The sequence below is a fragment of the Zingiber officinale genome, chromosome 1A, assembly GCF_018446385.1.
Source record: "Zingiber officinale cultivar Zhangliang chromosome 1A, Zo_v1.1, whole genome shotgun sequence".
Lineage (NCBI taxonomy): Eukaryota > Viridiplantae > Streptophyta > Magnoliopsida > Zingiberales > Zingiberaceae > Zingiber > Zingiber officinale.
In genome coordinates this window covers 178,562,600-178,586,084 of record NC_055987.1, presented here as the reverse complement: position 1 = coordinate 178,586,084, position 23,485 = coordinate 178,562,600, and the positions used below count along the sequence as shown (strand labels likewise).

General features: G+C 36.2%; 3 protein-coding genes across 3 annotated transcripts; 2 read left to right on the top strand and 1 right to left on the bottom strand.

Moving 5' to 3' along the window:
* Positions 1-7,751: 7,751 nt before the first annotated feature.
* LOC122012772 (peroxidase 5-like) lies at positions 7,752-9,223 on the top strand. Its single transcript, XM_042569421.1, has 4 exons — positions 7,752-8,021; positions 8,106-8,300; positions 8,394-8,556; positions 8,670-9,223. The coding sequence occupies exons 1-4, from the start codon at positions 7,803-7,805 to the stop codon at positions 9,077-9,079; spliced, it is 987 nt and encodes a 328-aa protein (XP_042425355.1). The 5' UTR covers positions 7,752-7,802; the 3' UTR covers positions 9,080-9,223.
* A 6,594-nt stretch (positions 9,224-15,817) lies between these two features.
* Positions 15,818-16,600, top strand: LOC122007336. The gene has a single exon (XM_042563195.1). The coding sequence runs from the start codon at positions 15,818-15,820 to the stop codon at positions 16,598-16,600; it is 783 nt and encodes a 260-aa protein (XP_042419129.1).
* Positions 16,601-19,825: 3,225 nt separating this feature from the next.
* Positions 19,826-20,437, bottom strand: LOC122007328 (B3 domain-containing protein Os03g0120900-like). The gene has a single exon (XM_042563183.1). The coding sequence runs from the start codon at positions 20,357-20,359 to the stop codon at positions 19,826-19,828; it is 534 nt and encodes a 177-aa protein (XP_042419117.1). The 5' UTR covers positions 20,360-20,437.
* Between the last annotated feature and the right edge of the window lie 3,048 nt (positions 20,438-23,485).

Here is a 23,485-nt window from a genome sequence, read left to right as displayed (position 1 = left end):
GTATCTAAATATTATTTTCTCAGTTGCAACTGCATTGCTTTACTTATGCTGGGAAATTACTGCATTGCTTTATGTTTGCTGGGAAATTCTAATATCTAGCAAGACAGAAAATCCCGGATTTGAACTGCAAGAAGTTTACTAATATTGTTGTGTGAACAAGTTTACTCTTGAAAAATTCAACTTCTAGTAATTTTCTCATACCATGTTATTCTCATTAAGTTAATAGTTCATCATTTCTATTGAGAGGTTTACTAATATCAATTGATGTGGTACACTTTACATAAATATAGCTCATTCATTTTCAACCGGCCCTTAATGTTTGCCTTCTGCCATTTGTTCTTCTAGACAGGAAGTACTTTGCTCATATCTTTTTTCTTGTATATTTTTAAGTATCTTAAATGTGCTTGTCCTCAAGAAATAAAAGAATTTGCATGTATACATTTCTGGTATGTTTAATATGCAAGACTGTTCATAGTAAGTTCTCATGTATGGATGTTACTATCATCAGCCATAACTTAGTGTTATGAGTGATCATTATTTTTTCCAACTTATTATGAGTGTTTTGTATCTAAATTTTATTATTTAGTATCTAAATATTTTTTTTCTTTGCAATGATAGGTGTCTGTATAAAAAGATGGTGAAAGATACCAAGACAAAGAAATTCAGATTTATGAATCCTCACAAACTCCCATATCTGGCAAAAACGGCACAAGACAAATTAGTTAAGCTTGAAACCCTGAATCAAAGGGCAACTCTTTTAGCAGATAAGCTGACAAGTGCATCAACAGATCAACTAGTGTTAGTGCCATGTAATGTCGGGTAAGCAAGAAGTAAAACATCACTTTTAATTGCTTCCTTTCGATAATTTATTCAATTTTATGATCTAATCCTATGTATTTGCCTAGTTTCCATTGGAATCTTAGTGTTATTGAACCTTACAAGGATGCTATTTACCTGCTGGATTCCCTAAGTTGCCGCATTCGTGATGATGATTCAAAATACGTAATGGAAATGTGAGTTCAGATTTCTTTTAGTAAATATTTATTATAATAAAAATCTTATTTAACAAATATTCTTAACGTATGAAGGGCCTTAAAATTGTTTAATTCAACCAAGGGAAGGAAAGGTAGGAAAAATGTTAAGTGGGAAGTAGTTAAGGTATGTGTACTTTTGTTTAACATATATTGTAATGTGTATAATTTTCATTAACAATTTGACTCTAATTACTATATATAGGCTCCTCAACAACCGGATGCGAAACAATGTGGTTTTTTTGTGATGCGATTTATGAGAGAAATTATTGAAGAAGTTGAGACTATTGAGAGAGATTCGCTGCAATCAATAGTAACATTATTTAGCTTATCTCAAATTATTTGACATAAACTATTTAAAATTGTAAAGTGATCAGTGTTGATTATTTTTTCCATTAACATAAATTGTGTATGCTCACAGTTCACAAAAATAGGGTACTCTCGTGAACAAATTGATGAGGTTCGGTCCGAGTTGGCGGAGTGCATACAAGATCATATTTATGAATAGGTATGGAATGATAGTTGCCATAATTCTATTTAGATTTAAGTTCATGGAATGGTGGTTTTGTTTGGTGGAATCATAGTTAATGCCAATTTTTTTGATGCAGTGCATAGTTACCAGATCGACCTTGAGCAGTTGACCCCAAAGAAAAGTTGTCACTGAAGTTTAAAAACTTGTGAAAAATTTTAGTGAATGATGATGTTTTGTGAATGATGATGTTTTGGAAAAATTGTCACTTAGGTGAAAGGATGTTTTCTGGATTAATATGCAAGTACAAAGCACTGTATTATATGTTATTCTGTAAAGTTCTGTCAGTGTAAATTATCTAGTTTCTTTATCTAGCTTTTGTTCCACTATTGGGTTTGTTTTTCTAATAATTACTCGTGCAGCAAAATACTGAGCAAGAAGTTGTAGATCTTATAATCAGGTAAAGTAGAAAAAGTTAACTACTTCATTATGCTTTCATCTTAGTATTTGTATATTTGATTTGTCTTCTTTGAACCAGCTTCAAGTCAAAAAGCCAGATCCTCTAGATAGCTGTTAAAAATAAGGTATTATTTGGTTTGTCAATGATCTTAATATTTGGTAATATTTGGTCTTTGATGCTCACGACAGAGTTCCAACGCTGCATGATTACCTTGTTCAAGCAGATTGCTCGCTGCCTCAGTAGCTCGCATTTTCAGGTTTGTTTCATCATTGATATTCCTTCTTTTTAGTGTTCTATATTAAAAGGAAATACTAACTGTCGATGAGATTGTTATCCTCTTGCTTGAACATGAACCAAAGTATATAAATTTGACCTTTTGATCTGAAAGTATAAAAAAAAGTTAATTGGATACTAGTTTTTTATTTTTTTTTGCAGTTGCATTTGTTGTATTTTCATATGTTTCTCAGTGAACTTCTAAACAATTCTTTTTTCATTAATTTATTAAGGCTTATTATAAGTTTCAGTTTGATGGTGCAAATTGTTTTCTTTTGTAATCCATCTGTTTCTTCTTTGGTTTAGGAAAGTTAAAGTGAATCCCTTGATAGCTGTTTCATAGGTTTGTTCCATTATTTTCCAGTACGTACTGGAATCACTATCAATAGCCCTCAAGGACTGTTTACAACCTTGCAATCAAATTAATTGGACTTATAATCTAATGTATGGTCATCTGGAGCATGAATATTGGAGGATTCATGAATGACTCTTCGGATGATGAATGTATGTCATTTAATATTGGTTCATGTATTTATTTAGATACATCTTGAGTATTCCCTATAAATACCCTATGTATTTAACAATTCAAAGATGAAGAAAATCAGAAGTAGTTGAACACTAACACTTGGACGCCAACATTTTTGAGTTAGCGCCTAGATTTGACCATCTAACAGACACGGCTAAAGGATCAACTTCTATGAACACCCTTAATAACTTATACAGATATTTGTGAACAATTAGGTTGGTGGCTATCATTTATCCTCCCTTTTTGTTGTTTTTTCCATGTACCCAATGCAGCTTTCATTTCAAAGGTTCCAAGCTGATGAACAAGGATGGGTGGACACAATCAAGTCAGTGCAATTTGGAGGAGCTGTCAGGATTAGTACCATGGATTGGCTTAGGCAATCTCAATATTTGCGTCAAACTGTCTTCTGGCCTTCCCTATCATCTGCAGTATCTGAGGTATACTATGCACATTTACCGTGAATTTTCCTTATTGAGCTTGGGCTAGTGACGGTTACGAATGTATTTTATTTCAAGAACCGTATAAGCAAGTGTTCGTGCATCTAGTTTTATAACAATGCACTTCGTATCTTTGATCTAAAAAGCTTCTGAAACAAGTCATCTTCTCCAAGCATGCCCTGGTCAACATGCTAGTCACCTACTGGAGTCATTTCCTCGATGGCACGGATGAATACCTGAAATCCATCCTCTACTCCACCATTCTTTGCCACTCCTCAAGCCGAAACAACTGCAAAGGTAGAGTCAACATCAAGTATTACATTGTGCCTGGCTACAAGAAGACCGGGGCCGCAAAATCCAATAAAGACAGGTCAAACATCAAGTAGCATTTTGTAACTTATTCCTCTTAGGTTATATGCTTGGTTAATATATATGCTTAGAACTTGTAAAGACAGGTCAAACATTAATATGCTTGGTTAATATATCCATCTACAACACTCCCGCTTTTTCCTCTAAATATGATTTTCATTTAGCACAGAACTAATGCCAATTTTTTTATTTTGATGCAGTGTTTAAAGAGCTTGAGTAGAAGTTGGCCCAAAAGAAAACTTGTCAATTTATATAAACACACTTACGGTATGAATTACATGTATATATAACATTGACATATTATTTAGTACGAGATTTACATGTATGAAAGTTTTCATACAAAATTTCTTGATTGCCTACAACCCCAGGTGTGCTGATGACAAGTTGAAGAAGATGGCTCTAAGAGTGATAGCTGAAAGCCTTTCAGAAGAAGAGATTGCTGGACTTAAAGAAGCAATTCCATGCGATGGACACCAACAACAGCGGTTAGTCAATGATGAGGTTTTGTAAAACTTGTGTGTTTGAAAAATTATTGTCATGAAGTTAAGGATAACTTGTATGATACAAATTTAATTTGTGGATCAATATGTATACATTTTGTTTGTATAATATAAAGTTTTATTTATTTGTTAAATAGTCTTATTATAAAAATGATTGTGGTTGTGGATATTCAATTATATGTAAATTTTGAGTATTTTTATAATTTTGCTATTTAAAAAACACTATTTTTTATAAATTTAAAAAGACAACGTTTTAAGTAATAAAAGACAACGCTTAAAAAACAATGTCTTTGAGACCAACCACAACGCTTTTAAAGCGTTGTCTTTGATATGTGCATTTTTACAACAGCATCTTTAACAACGCTTTTTAAGAACGAATAGACAACGCTTAAAAAGCGTTGTCTTTGTGACCAACCACAACGCTTTTAAAGCGTTGTCTTTGATATGTGCATTTTTACAACAGCATCTATAACAACGCTTTTTAAGAACGAAAAGACAACGCTTAAAAAGCGTTGTCTTTGTGACCAACCACAACGCTTTTAAAGCGTTGTCTTTGATATGACTTTCTACAACACCATCTACAACATCACTTTTTAAGTACATACGACAACGCCAAAAAAGCGTTGTTGTTTAGCTTTTTTCTTGTAGTGATTTACCATATCTAACCCGTGTAACTAGATCTATTTATTTGATCAATTTATTTTTGGTACATGTTTTATGGAGGTAGATATGGCCAAGATTTTCATGTGCACCATCTCGCATGATTGCATGCTGAGCGATTGTCGGCTCCATTATTGTTGAGCACATCGCTAGTTACATGGATCTGCACACACAACCACTCATAAGTTAGTGGTTTTTATTCAGAAAGGGTGTGTTGGAGCAGGTTGCTCTGTTAGGCTCCGCTGGTCCGCTCATGGGTAGTGGTGATGCAGCGTGGTAGTCGACAGGAATCCCTCCTCGGACTGTATCAGGGAGATGAGAGCATTGGGATCCCCCACTTATGATTTGGGGTAGGAGGATAGGTGTACTTCGACAGTATCCTGTCCACTCGATCACTCATCAGGAGCAATGATGGCAGAGTGCACAGTTGTCATAGCCCTACCCACTCGGTCTCACCATCGTGTGTGAGATGGTTGACTGGCGTCAGGGGTGACCATGTCATATGCATCATATGCATGATTGCATTTATTGCTTATATTTGCTGCACTTTATTTGCTGCATATTTGGTGGATGCATATGTTTGACATGAATATAGGAACATGTTACTTTTGGTCTAACTATCTTATTACACTGGTAGGAGATTCTGGTGAGTACAACTTCTCCTTTTCTCATAGTTTTGCATTTTCCATTACTCCAGGAGACTGTACACATATTTATTACTATTGGTTAATTCTTATTATGCATGTCAGCTTGATACCCGCTGAGTTGTTAAACTCACCCCGTTGATTTATTACAATTTTAGGTTGATGCTGTCAGGAGGTTCAAGTCGCTAGTCCCCCACCACCTATCGCGACGGGTTTTTCAGTTTTGGATATTTGGTTTACTTGTTATGTATTTTCTATATACTTGTGATGTAGGATTGTACTCGAGGATTTTTATCGAGTTTTGGTCTACTGCCGTTGTTTTCCGCTGCGTTGGATTTCTGTTGTGGGTTTAGTTTTCCGTTGTTGTAGTGGAGTATGACTTAATTAAATATAAATTACGTGGTTGTGTCAACCAGAGACTGAGTAAATATAAACTGCGTGGATTGTTTGTTTACTTTTATTATTATTGTTCCAACCGTGTTGGCCGAGATTTGTGTGGCCTGGAGGACTTGTAGTAAAGTTTTATATTGTCACCTGTACAGGGGAGATGCTGCTTAAATTTCTTCTGGCAGGGACTCCCCCGGGGCGTGACAACACCTGAGGTTAATTTTACGGTTAATAATACACAATATACAAAAGGATACTATCTGACAAATAAGATTTATCCGAAATGAGCTACTTTCATCAAGAGCTTTCTATGCCCCCAAGATCCCAAGAGAAAATTATTTAACGAAATATAGGAGGGCGGGGGAAAGGATGTCGAGCGGGCATTTGGAGTGCTTCAATCTGATGGGCAATGATAGCATTATTTTGCATAACATGATTATTAAAAATGAAGGAGATGTAGTAGTGAATTGCATTATTTTGCACAACATGATTATTAAGAATGAGGGAGATACAGTAATGCATTGGTCGGATGATGAAAGAAATCCTCCGTCATAAATATTTCAAGGTTCCATCCAAGAATTCTAAGAATATCTCCGAAGAAATTGTGATCTATGTGATAATCAATTGCATTATCAACTTCGAGCCGACTTGATTGAACATATCTGGACATACTACAGTTATAATTAATAAAAAAATAATTTATTAATTTTGATAATGTTATGTTTTTTATTTAATAAATGGTAAAATTTAATTATCAATGTTATTCCGAGTGTATGGATTTAATTTTTTTAAAAAAAATTAATTATATATAAGATAAAATAGGAAGGAGAGATAATAAATATATATAAAAAAAAATGGGACTCATCAAAAAGAAGTTGTAGAGAGGATTTTGATAGTATAGAGATATATAAAAATTTTTACTCTTGACGTGACGTTGATGTGATATTTAAAGGACTCCTTGAAGATGCTCACGATTGTGAATACTCTAACAACTTCTTCCTAACATAGGTGGAGCCCCGCAACACTAGGCTATAACCTAGGGCAGCCTTACGTGACTCGGTCTTCTTTCACCAGCAACATGTCATTTGGTGTGTCCTTTGGCCAAGGTGACTTGGACCCGACTAACCAATCTATCTTAGACCACATTCAGGTTGACCCTCTTTTGTTCTATCTTGATTTTTATCCTACTCTAAGTTTGAGTTGATAAACTAGGGACATGCCACGTGGAGCCTGTTTTTCATCCTACATCAAAACGCTCATGTGAAACCTTTTCAGGCTGTGAAATTGTGGGAATTAAGTGCAAATCAAATTTTGAATGCATAGTTTGTCAATCAATGGCATCAATTATTAATATTTTGATCCGATATTTCGAAAATGATTCTTCAAAGAAATTATAATGTCCGTGAATATGGGCACAATGCGAGGAACATTGTATGAAACTAATACCATTCCAAATAAACCAATTAAATTTGCAATTCATCATACCACATCACATGGGAATTCAGTCCAAAGGCATTTTGTTTAACCATGAATTATGAAACATGTAGTTGGGCTGTTTTATCATGTTAACATAAATTTTTCCATCTTTATATTTTCTTTTTTGCAACAAAGAAGTTGACCAGTTCCCATATGCCAGAATGTCAACTCTGCATTAAAATTTAAAATGCATTTGCCGGTGGGCACCAAGTACTCAAGTAGCAGATGATGAATAAATTAATAATCAGGAATATAAATGTTCCAGCTTTGCATAAAACACCATTTCAATGGATACAGGCTTGCACGCTAATAGCATTCCTTCAATGATGAAAGTCAATAATGAAATAATACAACAACAACAACAACAAAATTAAAAAAGAAAGGGTTGTGCTTAATTTCAAGTGGGCGTGGAAGCCATAAGCAACCATATGGGAGTTGGTGGAGTAATGGGATTAATTGTTGATTAAATTGGTGACTATAAATAGGGATGGGGGAAGGCCTTCACAACAACAACAACAACATCAACAACACGAGATCGACATTGGATCACTGAGAGAGAGTTTGTAGGAGATGGCTTTAGGAAGAGGAGGCTCAATGTGGCTTTCTTTGGCTGTTGTCTTGTGCATGAGCATAGCAGGCTCAGCTTCTGAGATCAAAGTAGGGTTCTACTCGGATAGTTGCCCTAAAGCTGAGAATATTGTGAAGACGGAGCTCGACAAGGCTTTTAAGGCCAGCCCTGGCATTGGCGCTGATCTCCTTCGGTTGCACTTTCATGACTGCTTTGTTGGAGTTAGTATACATATATGCATGAATATACTTAATATCATTAATCTGTTATTTTTTACATCAATTGACAATAACATTGCATTATAGGGTTGCGAAGCTTCGATTCTAGTTGACTCAACAAAGGGCAACATTGCAGAGAAAGAATCACCACCGAACGAAACCTTTGAGGATGAAGTATTTGATGTGATCGATACTATCAAAAAACGCTTGGAATATACCTGCAAAAGAACAGTCTCTTGCGCTGATATCATTGCCTTCGCGGCTAGAGACAGTGTTGTGCATGTAATCAAATTCAAAATTTATAGTATAATGTTTAATTTATTCATTATTTAATGAAATTGTTTTAACTATGATAGTGGAAATTCATGAATGCAGTATGGAGGAAAGTACTACAGCGTGCCATCAGGTAGAAAAGATGGAAGAAAGTCTTTAATAAATGAAACGGTCGATCTCCCTCCTCCAACATTCAACCTCACTCAACTCACTGCCTTGTTTGCTCTCAAAGGTCTTAACCGAGATGACCTAGTTACTCTCTCAGGTAATTATTGATAAGAAGAATATGATGATTTTATATGATGCTAATCACCATATATATATGGTGGCCTTTTTGATACAAAAGTTCTAACATTTTATGTTGTTTAATTTACATAGGAGCACACACCATTGGCGTCGCACACTGTCCTTCTTTTGCAGACAGACTTTACAACTATAGTGGAACTCTAAAAGGTGATCCAAGTTTGGACTACGTATATGCTAAAAAGTTGAAGCGTGAATGCCCTCCAGGGAACACGGTCAATGAAGTGGATATGGACCCTCAAAGTTCCCTCACCTTTGACTCTGGCTTCTATAAGGCTGTCACAACCCACCGTGGTCTCTTCACCTCAGACCAGACTTTGATGTCAACATCTGCAACTTCTTACAAGGTGTATCAATATGCAAAAAACCCCAACTTGTTTAAGAAGGCGTTTGCCGCATCCATGGTGAAGATGGGCAAGATTGGTGTGCTCACGGGGAAACAAGGAACCGTACGAGCCAATTGCAGAGTTATCAACTACTCTTGATGATCTTATACTTCATTTGATACAAACATACCTTATAAAGTATGGTCATGAAGAATAATGAGTGTTATTTGTGCTTTCACTTGTTTGATTGTAACCATATGTTTTTTTTTTTAATTTAATGATGAATAAGATTGCTATTGTCAACATCTTTGAAAGATTAGAGAATTTATATATGAAGCAATATTATTTAAGATATTGTAAACATTAAAATCTTAATTAGCACTACAAGAACCTTAGTCAGCACCACTAATATTCATGTCGATGAGCAATCAATGAAGGGTCGGATATTGCCGATGGGAGAACTTGATGGTAACATAAAGGGTGATGCCTTGGCTATTAAACTTATGTTTTTTATTATTGCCAATGAATTTTATGAGTAATGCCTTCCCTATATAGATAATCCATAATCAACACTAAAAGTATTAAAATATATTAAAAAGTAACTTTTATATAAGATGGAATTTTATTCAATTTAAATACTAAACCCATAAAGGGGAAAAAAATGTTAAATGCAAGATAATATACCAGTAGAGGCATATGTTTTAGGCCATGAGTTCATAGTTTGTGTGTAGATGATCAGTGTTGAGTGCAACTAAATAAAATATTTTCAAGCTCACTCTGGCTCGAGAAGTACTCAAGCTGCTTAGGTGATCCTATATGAGATTTATTTAAAGGGTATGATGCTGAGTGAAATCTTTTAGATGACAACTATCATTGAGAAACTACCTCCTCACTAGAAGGACTTCAATAACTACCTTAAGAAGATGAATCGAGAAACTTGTTGTTAGACTTCACATTGTGGAAGACAATAAGAGTTTAGAGAAAAGTTGTTCTCTTAAGCTACTATGAACCAATGTAATCAAATACAGTCAAAGCTCAAAACAGAAGTACCCCAGATATTCTAAAGTGGAATCTAAAGGAGGCATTAAGAAGAAATTCTCTGAAAAATGCTACAACTGTGACCTCGGAATGCAATAATCCGAGGAAGAAGAGCGAGGCCAACCTGGTGAACAAAACTAAAGGGGTCAAACATGGATTTCTGTGTTGTGGTCTCTAAGTAAACTTGGGGGTTCAAACCCAAGATAGTGATGGATTGATACCGATGTCATCCGACATGTGTGCTCCAATAAGGAGTTGTTCCACAACTTTGAAAAATTCAAAGATGGGAAAAAGTTGTTCATGGAGAACTAGACAACCTCAGACATTAAGGGCTAAGGGAAAGTGATGTTGAAAAAGACCTTGGGCAAGGAGCCGACTCTGAAGAATGTGCTATATGTTGTTTTAGATTCAAAAGACTATGATATCCGTATCACTTCTGAGCAAACATGATTTTTACATTATTTTTTTATCAAACAAAGTTGTTCTGTTCAAAAATAAAATATTTGTAAGAAAAGATATATAACTAATAGGCTATTTAAGCTAAGTGTAATGGCCCAACTTGAATAAAAATGAAAGTTTCTCCGTTTATATGTTTGAGTCTTCCTTTTTATGGCATGTAGACTAGGACATGTTAACTATTGATCCGGTGATAAAGACAGGGGACCCTCATGGGCAGAAGGCCAACGGCACGTGGAGGTCAAAGGTCAGGAGATTCAACCCTGAGACATAACCGAGCGGACGAAGCAGGCCGACCGATCGGACATTTCTGGCCGACCGACCGGGCGATGCAGGCCGACCGGCCGTGAATCCCCTGAACCGAATGAAGACAACCCGACTGAGGGTCGGGTTTCTGATGCTCAAGGTAAAAAGGTTTTAAGGCCAAGCGGGATGTCCGTTCGGCCGAGGGACCCGGCAACAGAGGCAAGAGCAATCTCATCCGAGCATACGACCGAGGTAGAAGTGACATGCTCGCCGAGCGGCCGAACCGCTCGGCCCTGGAATAGACAGGAATCGCAAGAGGACAAAGGAGACCGGGGATAACATCATCCTCGAGACGTCTGCCGCCGACATGCAGCAGAGTTGGCGGCCGAGCCGTACACAGGATCATACGATGAAAGCTTCCACCATCACATCCGGGATATGCTCGGACGATTATGGAATGGCGCCAGAGGTACTTTTCTGACACAGGATCGTTAAGGTATGTTTGGGGAAGCGTGTACACATCGGGAAGCGTGCCCGCGCTTCCCCGGGGTCCTATATAAGGACCCTAGACGTCAACAAAGGTATGCGCAAATCTTTACTGTAGCCACATTACGTTGCCTCTCTCGTTGCCTGACTTGAGCGTCGGAGGGCCGTCGCCGGGAAACCCCTCCCGGCTCGGCTTCATTGCAGGTTCGCCGGAGAAGCTACGCCACCAGTCGGAGACAGCGGAGCGTGCCACGTCCCCAGCATCGGTCAACTCAGCGCTCGGACAGGATCAACTATGATATGTTGGATAAATTAATTAACATGCAAAGCATACCTACATTTCTCCTTAACTCAAAGCATAAGTATGTGTTGAATTGAAAATGACAAGGTGATCATTCCAATATGTTGAAAGAGGAAGTGAATCACTCAGCCTAATTCACACCGATATGTGTGACCTAAAAGGGGTACTGATACATGGTGGGATTAAGTATTTCATCACTTTTGTTTAAGATAACACAAAATGTTGTTATGTGCATCTTATCAAAAGTAATGATGAAACTATAGAGAAATTTGTTCTCTATAAGAATGAGGCTGAGAACTATTTTAATAAAATGATTAAGGTGGCGCGAAGTGACCGAGACGGTAAATATGCATCATTATTTACTGAGTTGTATGTTGAACATGAGATTAGATGCAAAACAGCAACTTCCTATCCTCCTTAGCAAAATGGTGTTGTTGAGTGAAAGAATCACACCATAAAAGAGATAATGAATGTTCTTCTATTAAATTTTGGATTGTCAAACTACATATGGTGGAAGCTGTATTAACAAGTAATGTTTAAATAAGGTATTCTCAAAGAAAATAGATAAGAGTCCTTATGAGTTATAGAATGAAAGATAACCATCCTATAAATACTTACGAATGTGGGGGTGTCTTGTAAAGGTTTTGGTTCCTAATCTGAAAAGGATGATGACAGGATCAAAAACTATTGATTATATATTTATTGAATCTGCACATAAACAATAGTACTTATCGATTAATTGTGTTGAGTCTCAAATACCAAAGATACACAAGAACTTGATTATTAAATAGAGAAATGTCTCATTCTTTGAACATATGCTTCCTTATAAGACTCAAGTGGAGACAAGTTCCACAAAAAGGGCATTTAAACCACAAGAAGAAGAAGTAGATGAACTAGTTGAGGTTGAGCTCATATGAAGTAAAGAGCTCGGATGGAAACATTCTTCGGAATGAATTTTATCACTTTAATACTAGAAAATGTACTTAAAAGTTACTCATAAGTAGTATGCTATTTTTAGAAACCTCAATGGAAACGACAATTACATTTGACACTAACTCTATCTTATAAAATCACACTTGAGAACTTATGGATTTTTTTCTGAAAAGTAAACCACTAGATTGCAAGAAGAATTTAAAGAAAAAATAAAATTAGATAGTACAATTATAAGTACAAGGCCAGATTGATAATTAAAGATTATGGACATGTGAAGACCTTAATTACTTTGATATGTATTCTTCAGTATCGAGAATAACACCTAATAGAGTATTATTACCTATTGTCACTCTATGGTATCTAGAAATACATCAAATGGATATAAAAATCACTTTTTGTTCTAAATAAAGATTTAAAAAAAATTACATGGAGCAACCTAGAGGGTTTTATATCCTAAGGATGAAAAATAAAATTTATAGATTAGTAAAGTCGTTATACTACTTGAAACAAGCTCCAAACTAGTAGCATGAAATTTTTGATAATGCGACGAAGGAAAGTGGATTTAAAATCAATGAATTTGACAAATGTGTCAGCATGAAAGCTTTAGGAAATGATTATATTCTTTTTAAGTTTTTATGTAGATGACATACTTATCATTGGGAGCAATGATAAGATACAAGATTTGACATAAAAGATATGAGCCTAACTAATGTGCTTCTAAAAATTAAAATTCTTAGAATATCAAAAGGATTTATTTTAAGTTAGTCCCATTTTGCATACAAGATTCTTAAGAAATTCACCAATGGTGACACTACGTTAGCACGAACTTTGATAGATATGAATCAAGATCTATTAAAAAAATCAAGAAAAGAGTATCTCTTAGATAGAGCATTCCAAAGTGGTTGGACGTTTGATATACTTAATGAGTCATACACGACTAGATTTAGTCTACGTAGTAAATAAACTAAGTTGATAACTAGTAATCTCGGTGTTGAACACTCAAAAGGGATAATAAGAGTATTGAACTATTTAAGATATACTTGTGATTATAGACTCAATTATACAAGATATCTGATAACAACATTTTGATATATTATATTGCTATTATGTTTGACGTTTTAACCCTCTTGTATGGCTAAATGTTGATTCATACCATGTTTTACGAGAAAAATATTAATTTTGAGCTTTATTTCAAATTCTTTATACTCTTTCGCAGCGCTTTTGTCCTTCAGACGCACCGAGCCCATCGGCTCCCTTCCAGTGTCATCCTTCTCGCTAGCTGCGTCTTCCGCTCGACTTCTTGCGCTCCTAAGCTCATGCACACTTAAACACAGGGATCAAAACCAAACAGGACTTAACCTAATTTGATTGATCACATCAAAATAACCACGGGGACCAACATTTGATAACAAATACAAATTTTTTCCTATTTGCTTGCTTTATTATTTATTCGTTTATCTATCAAGCAGCTTTATTTTAGAATAGATGTGTGTTTTTAAAGGTTTTTCTATATGATTTGAACTGCATGTGACTGTTTTATTATTTTATGGATAATCATCTTTTCTATCATATTTCAATATGGAAAGTCCTCCACACAATTAAGTCCTTACTAGCACTGAAATGAATGATTTGCTTCTATTTAGCTAAATGTTCCATTTCCTTTTACTATGTGAAGCTAATAAATGAATATCTACATTGAAATTATGACATCTTGTTGATTCCATACATTGGTACATTTCCTTAACAGCTTGATGTATTTTTTTTCTTTGCTTCTCTCTGACATTGTCTGCATTGCATATCGATATGTAACACAAGTTTATTTTCACTCATGTTGCAATCAAAAAAACAATGCTAGATTGATTGCCAAACGTGATAAAAAGACCACGTGTGTTACCTCTTGTTATTACTAGTTAGTAGAGTTTTTAATCCTTTAATAATCCTCTTAGGAGTATGCCACCGTGGTTACTTTGTTGTATCTTGTAATAAATGAGTTTTTGTACTTTTTAATTCAATAAATAATGTTGGATTTTTAGCTACTACTATTGTTGTTGAATCTAGGTAGGTGAAGGTGTGATTTATACTAGAAATTGTATTAGAAATAGTTCTTTAAGATTCATGAGGTTCTAAGTTAATCATGTCAATATTTATTTGTGTTAGGTTATTTTAATGTCAAATCAAGAGAGAAAAAAGGGAAACAATATTCTATCATTCTTTAAGTCAAGAATTGATAATCCTTTATCATCCGAGAGGACCGAGACTAATACATCCATTCCTAATGAGGAGTTCGAACCTTCTTCTAAATCTCAAAGAGTTGAGTTTGATGAAACTTCACTTGAATGAGATCCTGGATTACGTATTTCAATGTGGCAACATCTAGTTAATTATCATGATGAAATTAGGTGAGCTTATATTAAAATGGGCCTATATCAACCTAAATTGCAAGAGTACCCACGATCTGAATCAGGAAATCAACATCGTGGATTTCAATATACATGGTTTAAAAAATTTCCATGGTTGGAGTACTCTTCTTCAAAGGATGCAACATTTTTTTCCATGTTATCTTTTTGAATTAAGTGAAGCACAACAATTTGCATTTACAGTTAAAGGGTTTAAAAGTTAGAAATGTGTTAATGATGGAGCCAAGTGTGCCTTTTTGTCTCACATGGGAAGTTCTAACTCGGTGCATAATAAATCTGTAAAATCACTTGTTGATGTGATGAATGTAACTCAACATATAGATAAAGTTATGAATCAAGAATTTTCTGAACAGATTCGAAAGAATCGATTAAGGCTTGCAACAACAATTGAGAGCGTTCATTGGCTTAGTTTACAAGCATGTGGATTGAGAGGTCATGATGAAGCTTTAGATTCCCAAAATCGTGGTAATTTCATTGAGATGCTAAAACTTTTGAGAAAATGGAATGCTAGTATTGGCGATGTTATCTTAGAGAAAGTTTCGGGAAATGCAAAGTATACCTCACTAGATGTTCAAAAAGAAATTTTACATATTATTGGTAACAGAGTCAAAAATAAAATCCATGATGAAATTGGAGATTCTAAGTTTTGTATTTTGGTGGATGAAACGAAGGATGTATCTAACAAAAAACAGATGGCTATAATTTTGAGATTTGTTGATGTCCATGGCTTTTTACGGGAGCGTTTTTTTCTAAATTGTGCATGTTCATGACACCATAGTTGCAACACTTAAGAAAGAAATATGTGATGTCCTCACTAGATATAATCTAGAAATACATAATATACGAAGTCAAGGGTATGATGGTGTTATCAACATGTCTGGTGCTTTTAATGGATTGCAAGTTTTATTTCTTAAAGATTGCCCCTATGCATATTATGTGCATTGTTTTGCCCACTGACTCCAACTAGCGTTAGTTGCAGCCGCTGAAAATGAGATCTCTATATGGCTTTTATTTTCGAATATGACGACTATTGTTAATCTTGTCACATCTTCTGTTAAACGCAATACCGAGTTACAATCTGCTCAAGTTAATGAAATTGCACGTTCTGTTATTGCTGGTGAATGTGAGACTCGTCGAGGAGCTAATCAGATTGGTACTTTGCATCGAGCAGACACTACTCGTTGGAGCTCCCATTTTGAATCTATTTGCGACTTAATAGATAAGTATAATGCAACTATTAATGTGCTTGAAAACATTGTCGCTAATGGTTCTTCTACTTCGATGCGTGGGGAAGCTGGGAGTTCCTTAATAGTGATGAAGTCTTTTGATTTCATTTTTATTTTACATTTGATGCATAAAATTATAGGGATCACATATTTACTTTATCGTGCCTTGCAACAAAAATATCTTGATATCATAAATGCAATGGATTTGGTCTCTACAACTAAAGCACTTCTTCTAACATTGAGAAATGATGGTTTTGATATTCTTCTTTCATATGTCAAATCATTTTGCACAAGATTAGATATTGATATACCAGACATGAGTGCTCATTATAAGCATTCTGGTCGTTCATGCCGGCAAAGGGATACCATCATAGTTGAGCATCACTTTCATTATGATATATTTAATACTGCAATAGATTTTCAATTGGAAGAGTTAAACTCTAGATTCAGTGATGAGACAGTAGAACTTCTTATGCTTAGCTTTGCCTTAGATCCAACAGATAATTTTAATTGGTTCAACATTGATAAGATTTGTACTCTCGTCGAGAAGTATTATCCTGAGGACTTCATTGAATAGGAAATACATAATTTGAGGTGTCAACTACAACATTATGAGCTTGATGTGGTTTGTCATGAAAAATTTCAAAAAATGTCCACTATCTCAAAATTGTTCCAAGGGTTATTTGAAACAAAAAATTGCAATACTATAATTTGATTGACAAGTTGATTCATCTAGTTTTAACTTTTCTTGTTTCTATGGCAACTACAGAGTGTGCATTTTCGGCTATGAAGCATATGAAAACAATTCTTCGTAATAGAATGGGAGAGGATTTTCTGACAGATTCTATGATTATTCACATTGAGAGAGAGTTTGCTGCAAGTATTGATTCAGATTCTATAATTGATGAATATTATACTTTGAAGAATCGTAGATCACAACTTCAATAATATGTGTATGTATATATGGATCATAAAATGATTTTTTTACTTTGTGACTTATTTGTGCTAATTAATTTTTTTCGACTTTTATTTAGGAAGTTGATGGCGTGAAAGTTCTTCAACTAGAACTCCAGTTGGAGCGGCAATTCAAATAATCTTTTAGCTGCTTAGATACTTTGTCTCTTGTAGTTCAAATCATATATATCTAAAACGTACCAAACTATGCTTTAACAATTTTTAACAATCGATTGAGATTAATGTACCACAGTCCCGATTTTTGCTCGTGAAGGCAACATCTGATCTGCTTCTAGTGCAGGTATACATCCATCATCTTTTCTATAAGGAACAACATGATTTCAGCTATCTTTTTACTTTCTGTATCTTGCCTAACTTTATATTTTTTTACTTGGACATACATTTAAGAAAGTAAAATCACGACCAAGCGGATTTTTAACTTTAATTAGTTTTTCGTTAGCTAGCAATTTGTTTGATTAATTTTGCTTCTCAACTTGTAGGTGGCAAACTTCCTTTCCCGTTTCAAGTCCATACCCAATATTGTTGACCTTGACAACTTAAAGGTTCTGGTGATGTTTGGTTTGGTTCAAGAATAGTGTTGAAGGTATTCTTCCTAGATTTGGTTTATCTAATATCTGTTTTTCACTTGATAAATTAGGCATGTGTTTCATATGGAGTCTATTATAATTTCTTTTTTATTCTTAAAATTCAAAATTTTAATAGATACTCTGTGTATTACAGTTGCACATTGATTTCCTTTCATTTCTCTTATTGGCACATAATCACAAAACACTATGAAGTACTATATGCTTCATTTTATCGGGCAATCAATGACCATGAAGACCTCTGAGCATCAACTAATTATTTTTTCCTAATAGTATATTGGTGTTTTGTTAGATTTTGATTTTCTATCCATTTTAAATATAATTGTCTTTTGCAAAACTCAAGAAGAAACATCAAAGAGATTCCCTTTGTAGAACTTGACTTTGGCCGCTCAACCTTTCAAGACTTTTTATTTGTTTATGTTTATTACACTTCTAATATTTTGTATTAACGAGGTGAGTTTAGTTTTCCTTTTCATGCTATTGAACTTTCTACTGCTAACGAATTGACTAGTGCTCTCATGTTTTATAGGGTTCTATCGATAAATATTTCGAGGTCATCGTTGTTGATGCAGCTCACAGTATCATTATCTACAATGACCAAAGGATTAATTCTAGAGTTATCGTTAAACTTACTTTCATGGTACCTTTTGTCTAGAATTGATGTGATTGCAACTCAGTTTTAGTTACCTATTTGATATGCTTGTCTAGCCCCATAAGTTAGTGATTCTAGTCAACTTGTATCCTTTGATAATTTGAATTCTGATATATTTTTTAATATCTATTATTTTTCTATGGATTTGTTTGACAAATGAGTTTTTTTTAATGAATTAAGTAAAAGATATAAGTTATATTGTTCTATTTGTCTTATAAAAAATATTTTTTGAAATATTTTGTCTGATAATATTACAGTTTTTAATATTTATTTTTTAAAATATTAAGAAAATTAACGATGAAAATTTAATTTCGTCGTTAGATTTGGTGACCGATATTAAATTTCATTGCAAAATTTAACGACGAAATTAAACTTTCTTCACAAAATGCATTAGTGATAAAATTTTTTACGATTGATAATTTCAATTTTAGTTTCTAATTTTTAGCCGGGTAGTTTATAATTCCTGGTTCCGCTATGCTCAGTAGAAACTACAAGAAAGAAGGCTGAAGCTTTGATACTTTAATTAACAGCCTTTAAATGGGTGCAAGAAAAACCGTCCAAATGCATGTGCTCAAGTCTTTCCCATTCCAACCACGGCATCAATCCATGGCCGGTGATACGGATGGTTTGAGGTGAGCTATGCTACTTTTCACCCTAATATAAAAGGATAAATCTATTTAGTACAAGTTAAAATTAAATTATAATATATACATGTAATTAATATATAGAGATTATATTATTAAAATATTCTTAATAATAATTTATAAAATATATTTTAACGGATTAAATTCTAATCATTTAGTATTGTTAAAAAAAATTGAATTTGCGATTAAAATTAAGAAGCATATGCTAATAAATACACTAAGGTGAAAGGTCACTGTCAGTGTACAAAGGCTACACAATGATACAGAAAGTTTACGTCAACGAACTATTCATATGATTTTGTAAAGCTATAAATTCTAACGGCACTAACTTTAAAATAATTATTAAATTTTTAAGAGGTAGAATACATTCGTTCACTTCTAGTAAATGCCTTCATTTGATAATAAGCAGAATAAAGATTAATGTTTTAGTGTATATGTTTGTTTAATTTTTTTGATAAATAATATATTTTATGATTGACAAAGAATTATCTTGTAATCCATGCTGAAATAAACGGCATAAATGAGACAGACAAAATAGGGATCCCAAGATAAAAATAAATAGATAATAAAAATAAAAATAAAAATAAAAATAGAAGCAGAAGAATTGAGATCTGACCTTTATTGCTCCTAAATCGGGGCCACAAAATGTCGTCAAGTCCACTTATTTAAAATCATCTGGAGAGAGAGAAAATTTGAGTTGAACTGAAACGTAGATTATAACAATTCTACTGGATGTTTATGAAGTTTTGAATAACAATAATAATAATAATAATAATAATAATAATAATAATAATAAAAGGGAGGAGGAAGAAGAAGTTTACTTGTCGGTGCACCCTTTTTTTTTTTAAATCAATTAAGAAAGAAGCTCAAGGACGACGAGGATCGGAACGCTGCTCCTTGCTCACGGGCGGCGCCTGAGAGGAGGACTGTGGATCGCCGCCACAGCCTTATGGTTCAGGGCATAAGAGGTTCACCCCAAACAACCTCACTCGCTTGGCCACGGCCTGGCCTCCCACCGCGGGCGTTGAATCAGGACCCGTCGGGACGCTGCCAGGTTGCACTTCGGCTTCAGGCGGCGCAGTGACCGGAGACGGCGGGTAGAAAATAACCTGCCGGCATGGTGGATATCCACGGATGGGAAGAATTCGGCGCTTCCAGTCGATGAAGAAATGGTTGCGGGCGTCCGGGCCGGCGCCGCGGCTGAAGCAGACGGTGTCCCCGGCGTCGAGGCGCTTCTCCTTGACGAATCGGCTCCAGCCCTTGGTCATCACGTAGCTCTGGCTGCTGTTCCAGTAGGAGTAGCGGAAGTGCCACGACTTCCCCGTCGGGTCCTCGAAGCTCAGCAGCAGCCCCTTCACGCAGTCCGTCGCTGCCACCAGCGGGAAGAAGCGCTCCGCGTACTGCTTGGGGACCACCAGCCGGTTCAGTTTCCCGACGTCGCTCGGCGTCACCACCTTCTCGAACATCTCCTCCCTCTCCATGGGCACTGAAGCAGCAGACTGATGAAAAGGCTACACGAGAGGAGGCGGCAGCGGCGCAAGCTGCTTCTTGCTTTTCTGCTACGGTGGCTTCTTCCTTCCCACTTTCAACTCCCCGCCGACTGCATCAGAAGCTTCCCAGGTCAAGGATGAAAGATGAAGGCTGAAGCCATTTTTAGCGACTTACACGCTTTGCTTTTCTGTAAGCCCAACAGTAAAGATAACACTAGCTAGTAATTTCATGGAGCTAAAGTGATTATTGGAATGTTAATGATTAGTTTGTAATTAAACTAATCAATGTCAAAATTGTCAACTAGTAAGAGATCACTAGTAATACAATATTACTTATGGTGTGTGAATATTTTTTTTTATAATGAAGCTTTTAAGAATGAGATTGGAAAGTATATTTTCTCCTCAAACCATATCCTCAATATCTTCCTCTTAACCTGGTGAAATCAGTGAGGAACATGATGAGAAATAAGGCTATAGATATAGTTTTTTTTAAAAAATAAATGTAACTAATCTATTTATTTGGCAGTAAAACAAATCGAATCAAAATCAGGTTATACATATTATTTGCTAGAAATGCAATAGATGTTAACTTCACAAAGATAAAAGAAAGGTAGTAAGTACATTTTATTGTCTTCAGTTTACAATCATATATAATGAATATATATAGTTTTCTGACTTGTAAAATATGCCAATAAATTATAGAATATAAAAATTCTAAGAATTGAATTTTTTTTGCTGCTAGATAATGTTGGACAAAATAATATATTGCCGGAGATTTTGGAGAGTTAGCTGAATTTTAAATTTACACAGAATTTAAATTCAACTTACAATAGAGATGGCCTGAGCGGATGATCTCAGGCTGCCAGCAGGGGCTGGTTCTATTACGTACAGAAGAGCGGACTTAGTCGACGAGCGGGTGGATCAGCCGAGCTACAGGTCTGCGTTGCAGAGTGACTTGAGCAGGTCTGTAGAGCGGTCTTGACAGAGCAGTCTTGATAGAGCAGTCTTGACAGAGCAGTCTTGACAGACCAGGTCTTGACAGAGCAGTCTTGACAGATCAGTCTTGACAGATCAGTCTTGACAGATCAGGTCTTGACAGATCAGTCTTGACAGACCATGTCTTGACAGACCATGTCTTGACAGAGCAGTCTTGATAGATCAGTTTTGACAGACCAGGTCTTGACAGAGCAATATTGACAGACCAGGTCTTGATAGAGCAGTCTTGACAGAGTAGTCTTGATAGAGCAGTCTTGACAGACCAGGTCTTATTAGACCAGGTCTTGACAAAGCAGTCTTGACAGACCAGGTCTTAACAAAGCAGGTCTTGATAAAGCAATATTGACAGACCAGGTCTTGACAAAGCAGTCTTGATAGATCTGGCAAAAGATAGACCGGGCGAGTAGACAGATCTAGCGAGCAGACTGGCCGACCGGGCGGACGAAGAGACCGACCGGGAAAACTGACCGAGGCCTGCGAGAGTCGCAGTTTCCTTGAAACAGATTCGCCCCCACCTCCGGTTGTGCTTCGAGACTTACTTGGGTCGTCGGTTTCCCAAGATACAACGGTTTGACCGTAATCCCCACCAAGCACTGGTGGTCACGGCAAACTGAGTGCCACCTGATCTCTATCACGGGCACTCTGCCGAACAGGAGTAGCACGACAGAGGAGGGGAATGAGGTGGATGGATTTTGCTTGCTTCACTGCGTGTATGTTCTCTGCCTGTGATCGCAGTCTCCTTATATAGGAGCTCAGATTAACGACAGCGTTAATGGTCGATTAATGACATTACTAGCCGAGCAGTGAAACGTCTATTGTTTCACTCATTATTACTCGAACGTTTACTTAATGCATCCATTACAGCAGCAAAAGGTTTACGTGGGAAAACGTTGGTTGTTTCACTTGGGCGAATTTTGCCCCGACCGGTTCGACATTCGGCGCACGTAGGTCGTGCCCGCACATGAGTCAACATGATTCAATACAATCTGGGCCCTGGATTTGGTCCCCCCTGCGCACCCACGCGTGAGAGAGAGAGCATCTCCCTATGCATTTGTTCACATCCTCAATGCATGTGAATCAATATAAAACAACCATCATGCCATGAAACTCCCAATGTGGGATAAAGTCCTATTCATAATGGAGCCTCTTTCCTCTTCCACCTCTTCTCTATTCACAATAGGCTAGCAACATCCTTATGGATTAAAGTCTGGCTACGGGTGCATAGGTTTTATTATAGTCTAACCCTTCTACTTGGTTGAACCCTTTTGCTACTAACCTAGCCTTATTTCTTACTATTTCACCTTTATCATCTAGTTTATTTTTGAATACCCACTTAGTTTCAATTATAGATTTATTTGTGGGTTTAGGTACAAGTTCCCAAACTTGGTTTCTTTCAAATTGAGCAAATTCCTCTTGTATTGCTATTATCCAGTCTGGGTCAGGTAAGGCTTATTCTATAGTCTTGGATTCAATTTTAGAAATTAGAGCTATTTTACTTAGATTTCTACAGGATGATCTAGTTCGTACTCCTAAGGTTGGGTCAACCCAAATTTGGTTGATGGGTGGTTGGATCTTATCCTAGATTGTCTTGTGATAGGGTCAAGACTTGGTTCTTCTGATTATAACGCCCGCCCTTCTACTAACCTTAACATACAGGACAGACGTTACCCTTATCTGTATGTCTAAATTTTTCTGGCATTCTTACACATTATGTACTGCTCAGCCCATAAGTCTACTCTAACTTGTTCGACTGATAGGATATGACCTGGAGCCAAGCAAAGCTGCACGGCAGTGTGAATCCACACGGTCGTGATCACTTGGCCGAGAGAGAGGTACACGACCGTGTGAATCCACATGGTTGTGTCCCCTTGGGCGAGGGGAAGAAGTGTACGGCCGTGTGAACCCACACGGCCGTGCCACCTTGGCTGAGGAGAAGAAGTGCACGACCATGTGGATCTATACGACCATGTCACCTTGGCAGAGGGGAAGGGGTGCACGACCGTGTGAATCCACATGGTCGTGTCCCCTTAGCCGAGAGGAAGAGGTGCATGACCGTGTGAATCCACACGGATGTGTCACCTTAGCCGAGAGGAGGAGCTAGGGGGTCGTGTGAATTCGCAC

Bases quoted from the DNA above. Each gene is read 5' to 3' on its own strand.
- LOC122012772 (XM_042569421.1), top strand. From the start codon at position 7,803: ATGGCTTTAGGAAGAGGAGGCTCAATGTGGCTTTCTTTGGCTGTTGTC. The intron at 8,022-8,105 runs GTTAGTATACAT...ATTGCATTATAG, and splicing joins TTCATGACTGCTTTGTTGGA to GGTTGCGAAGCTTCGATTCT. The intron at 8,557-8,669 runs GTAATTATTGAT...TAATTTACATAG, and splicing joins TGACCTAGTTACTCTCTCAG to GAGCACACACCATTGGCGTC.
- LOC122007336 (XM_042563195.1), top strand. From the start codon at position 15,818: ATGACGACTATTGTTAATCTTGTCACATCTTCTGTTAAACGCAATACC.
- LOC122007328 (XM_042563183.1), bottom strand. From the start codon at position 20,359: ATGGAGAGGGAGGAGATGTTCGAGAAGGTGGTGACGCCGAGCGACGTC.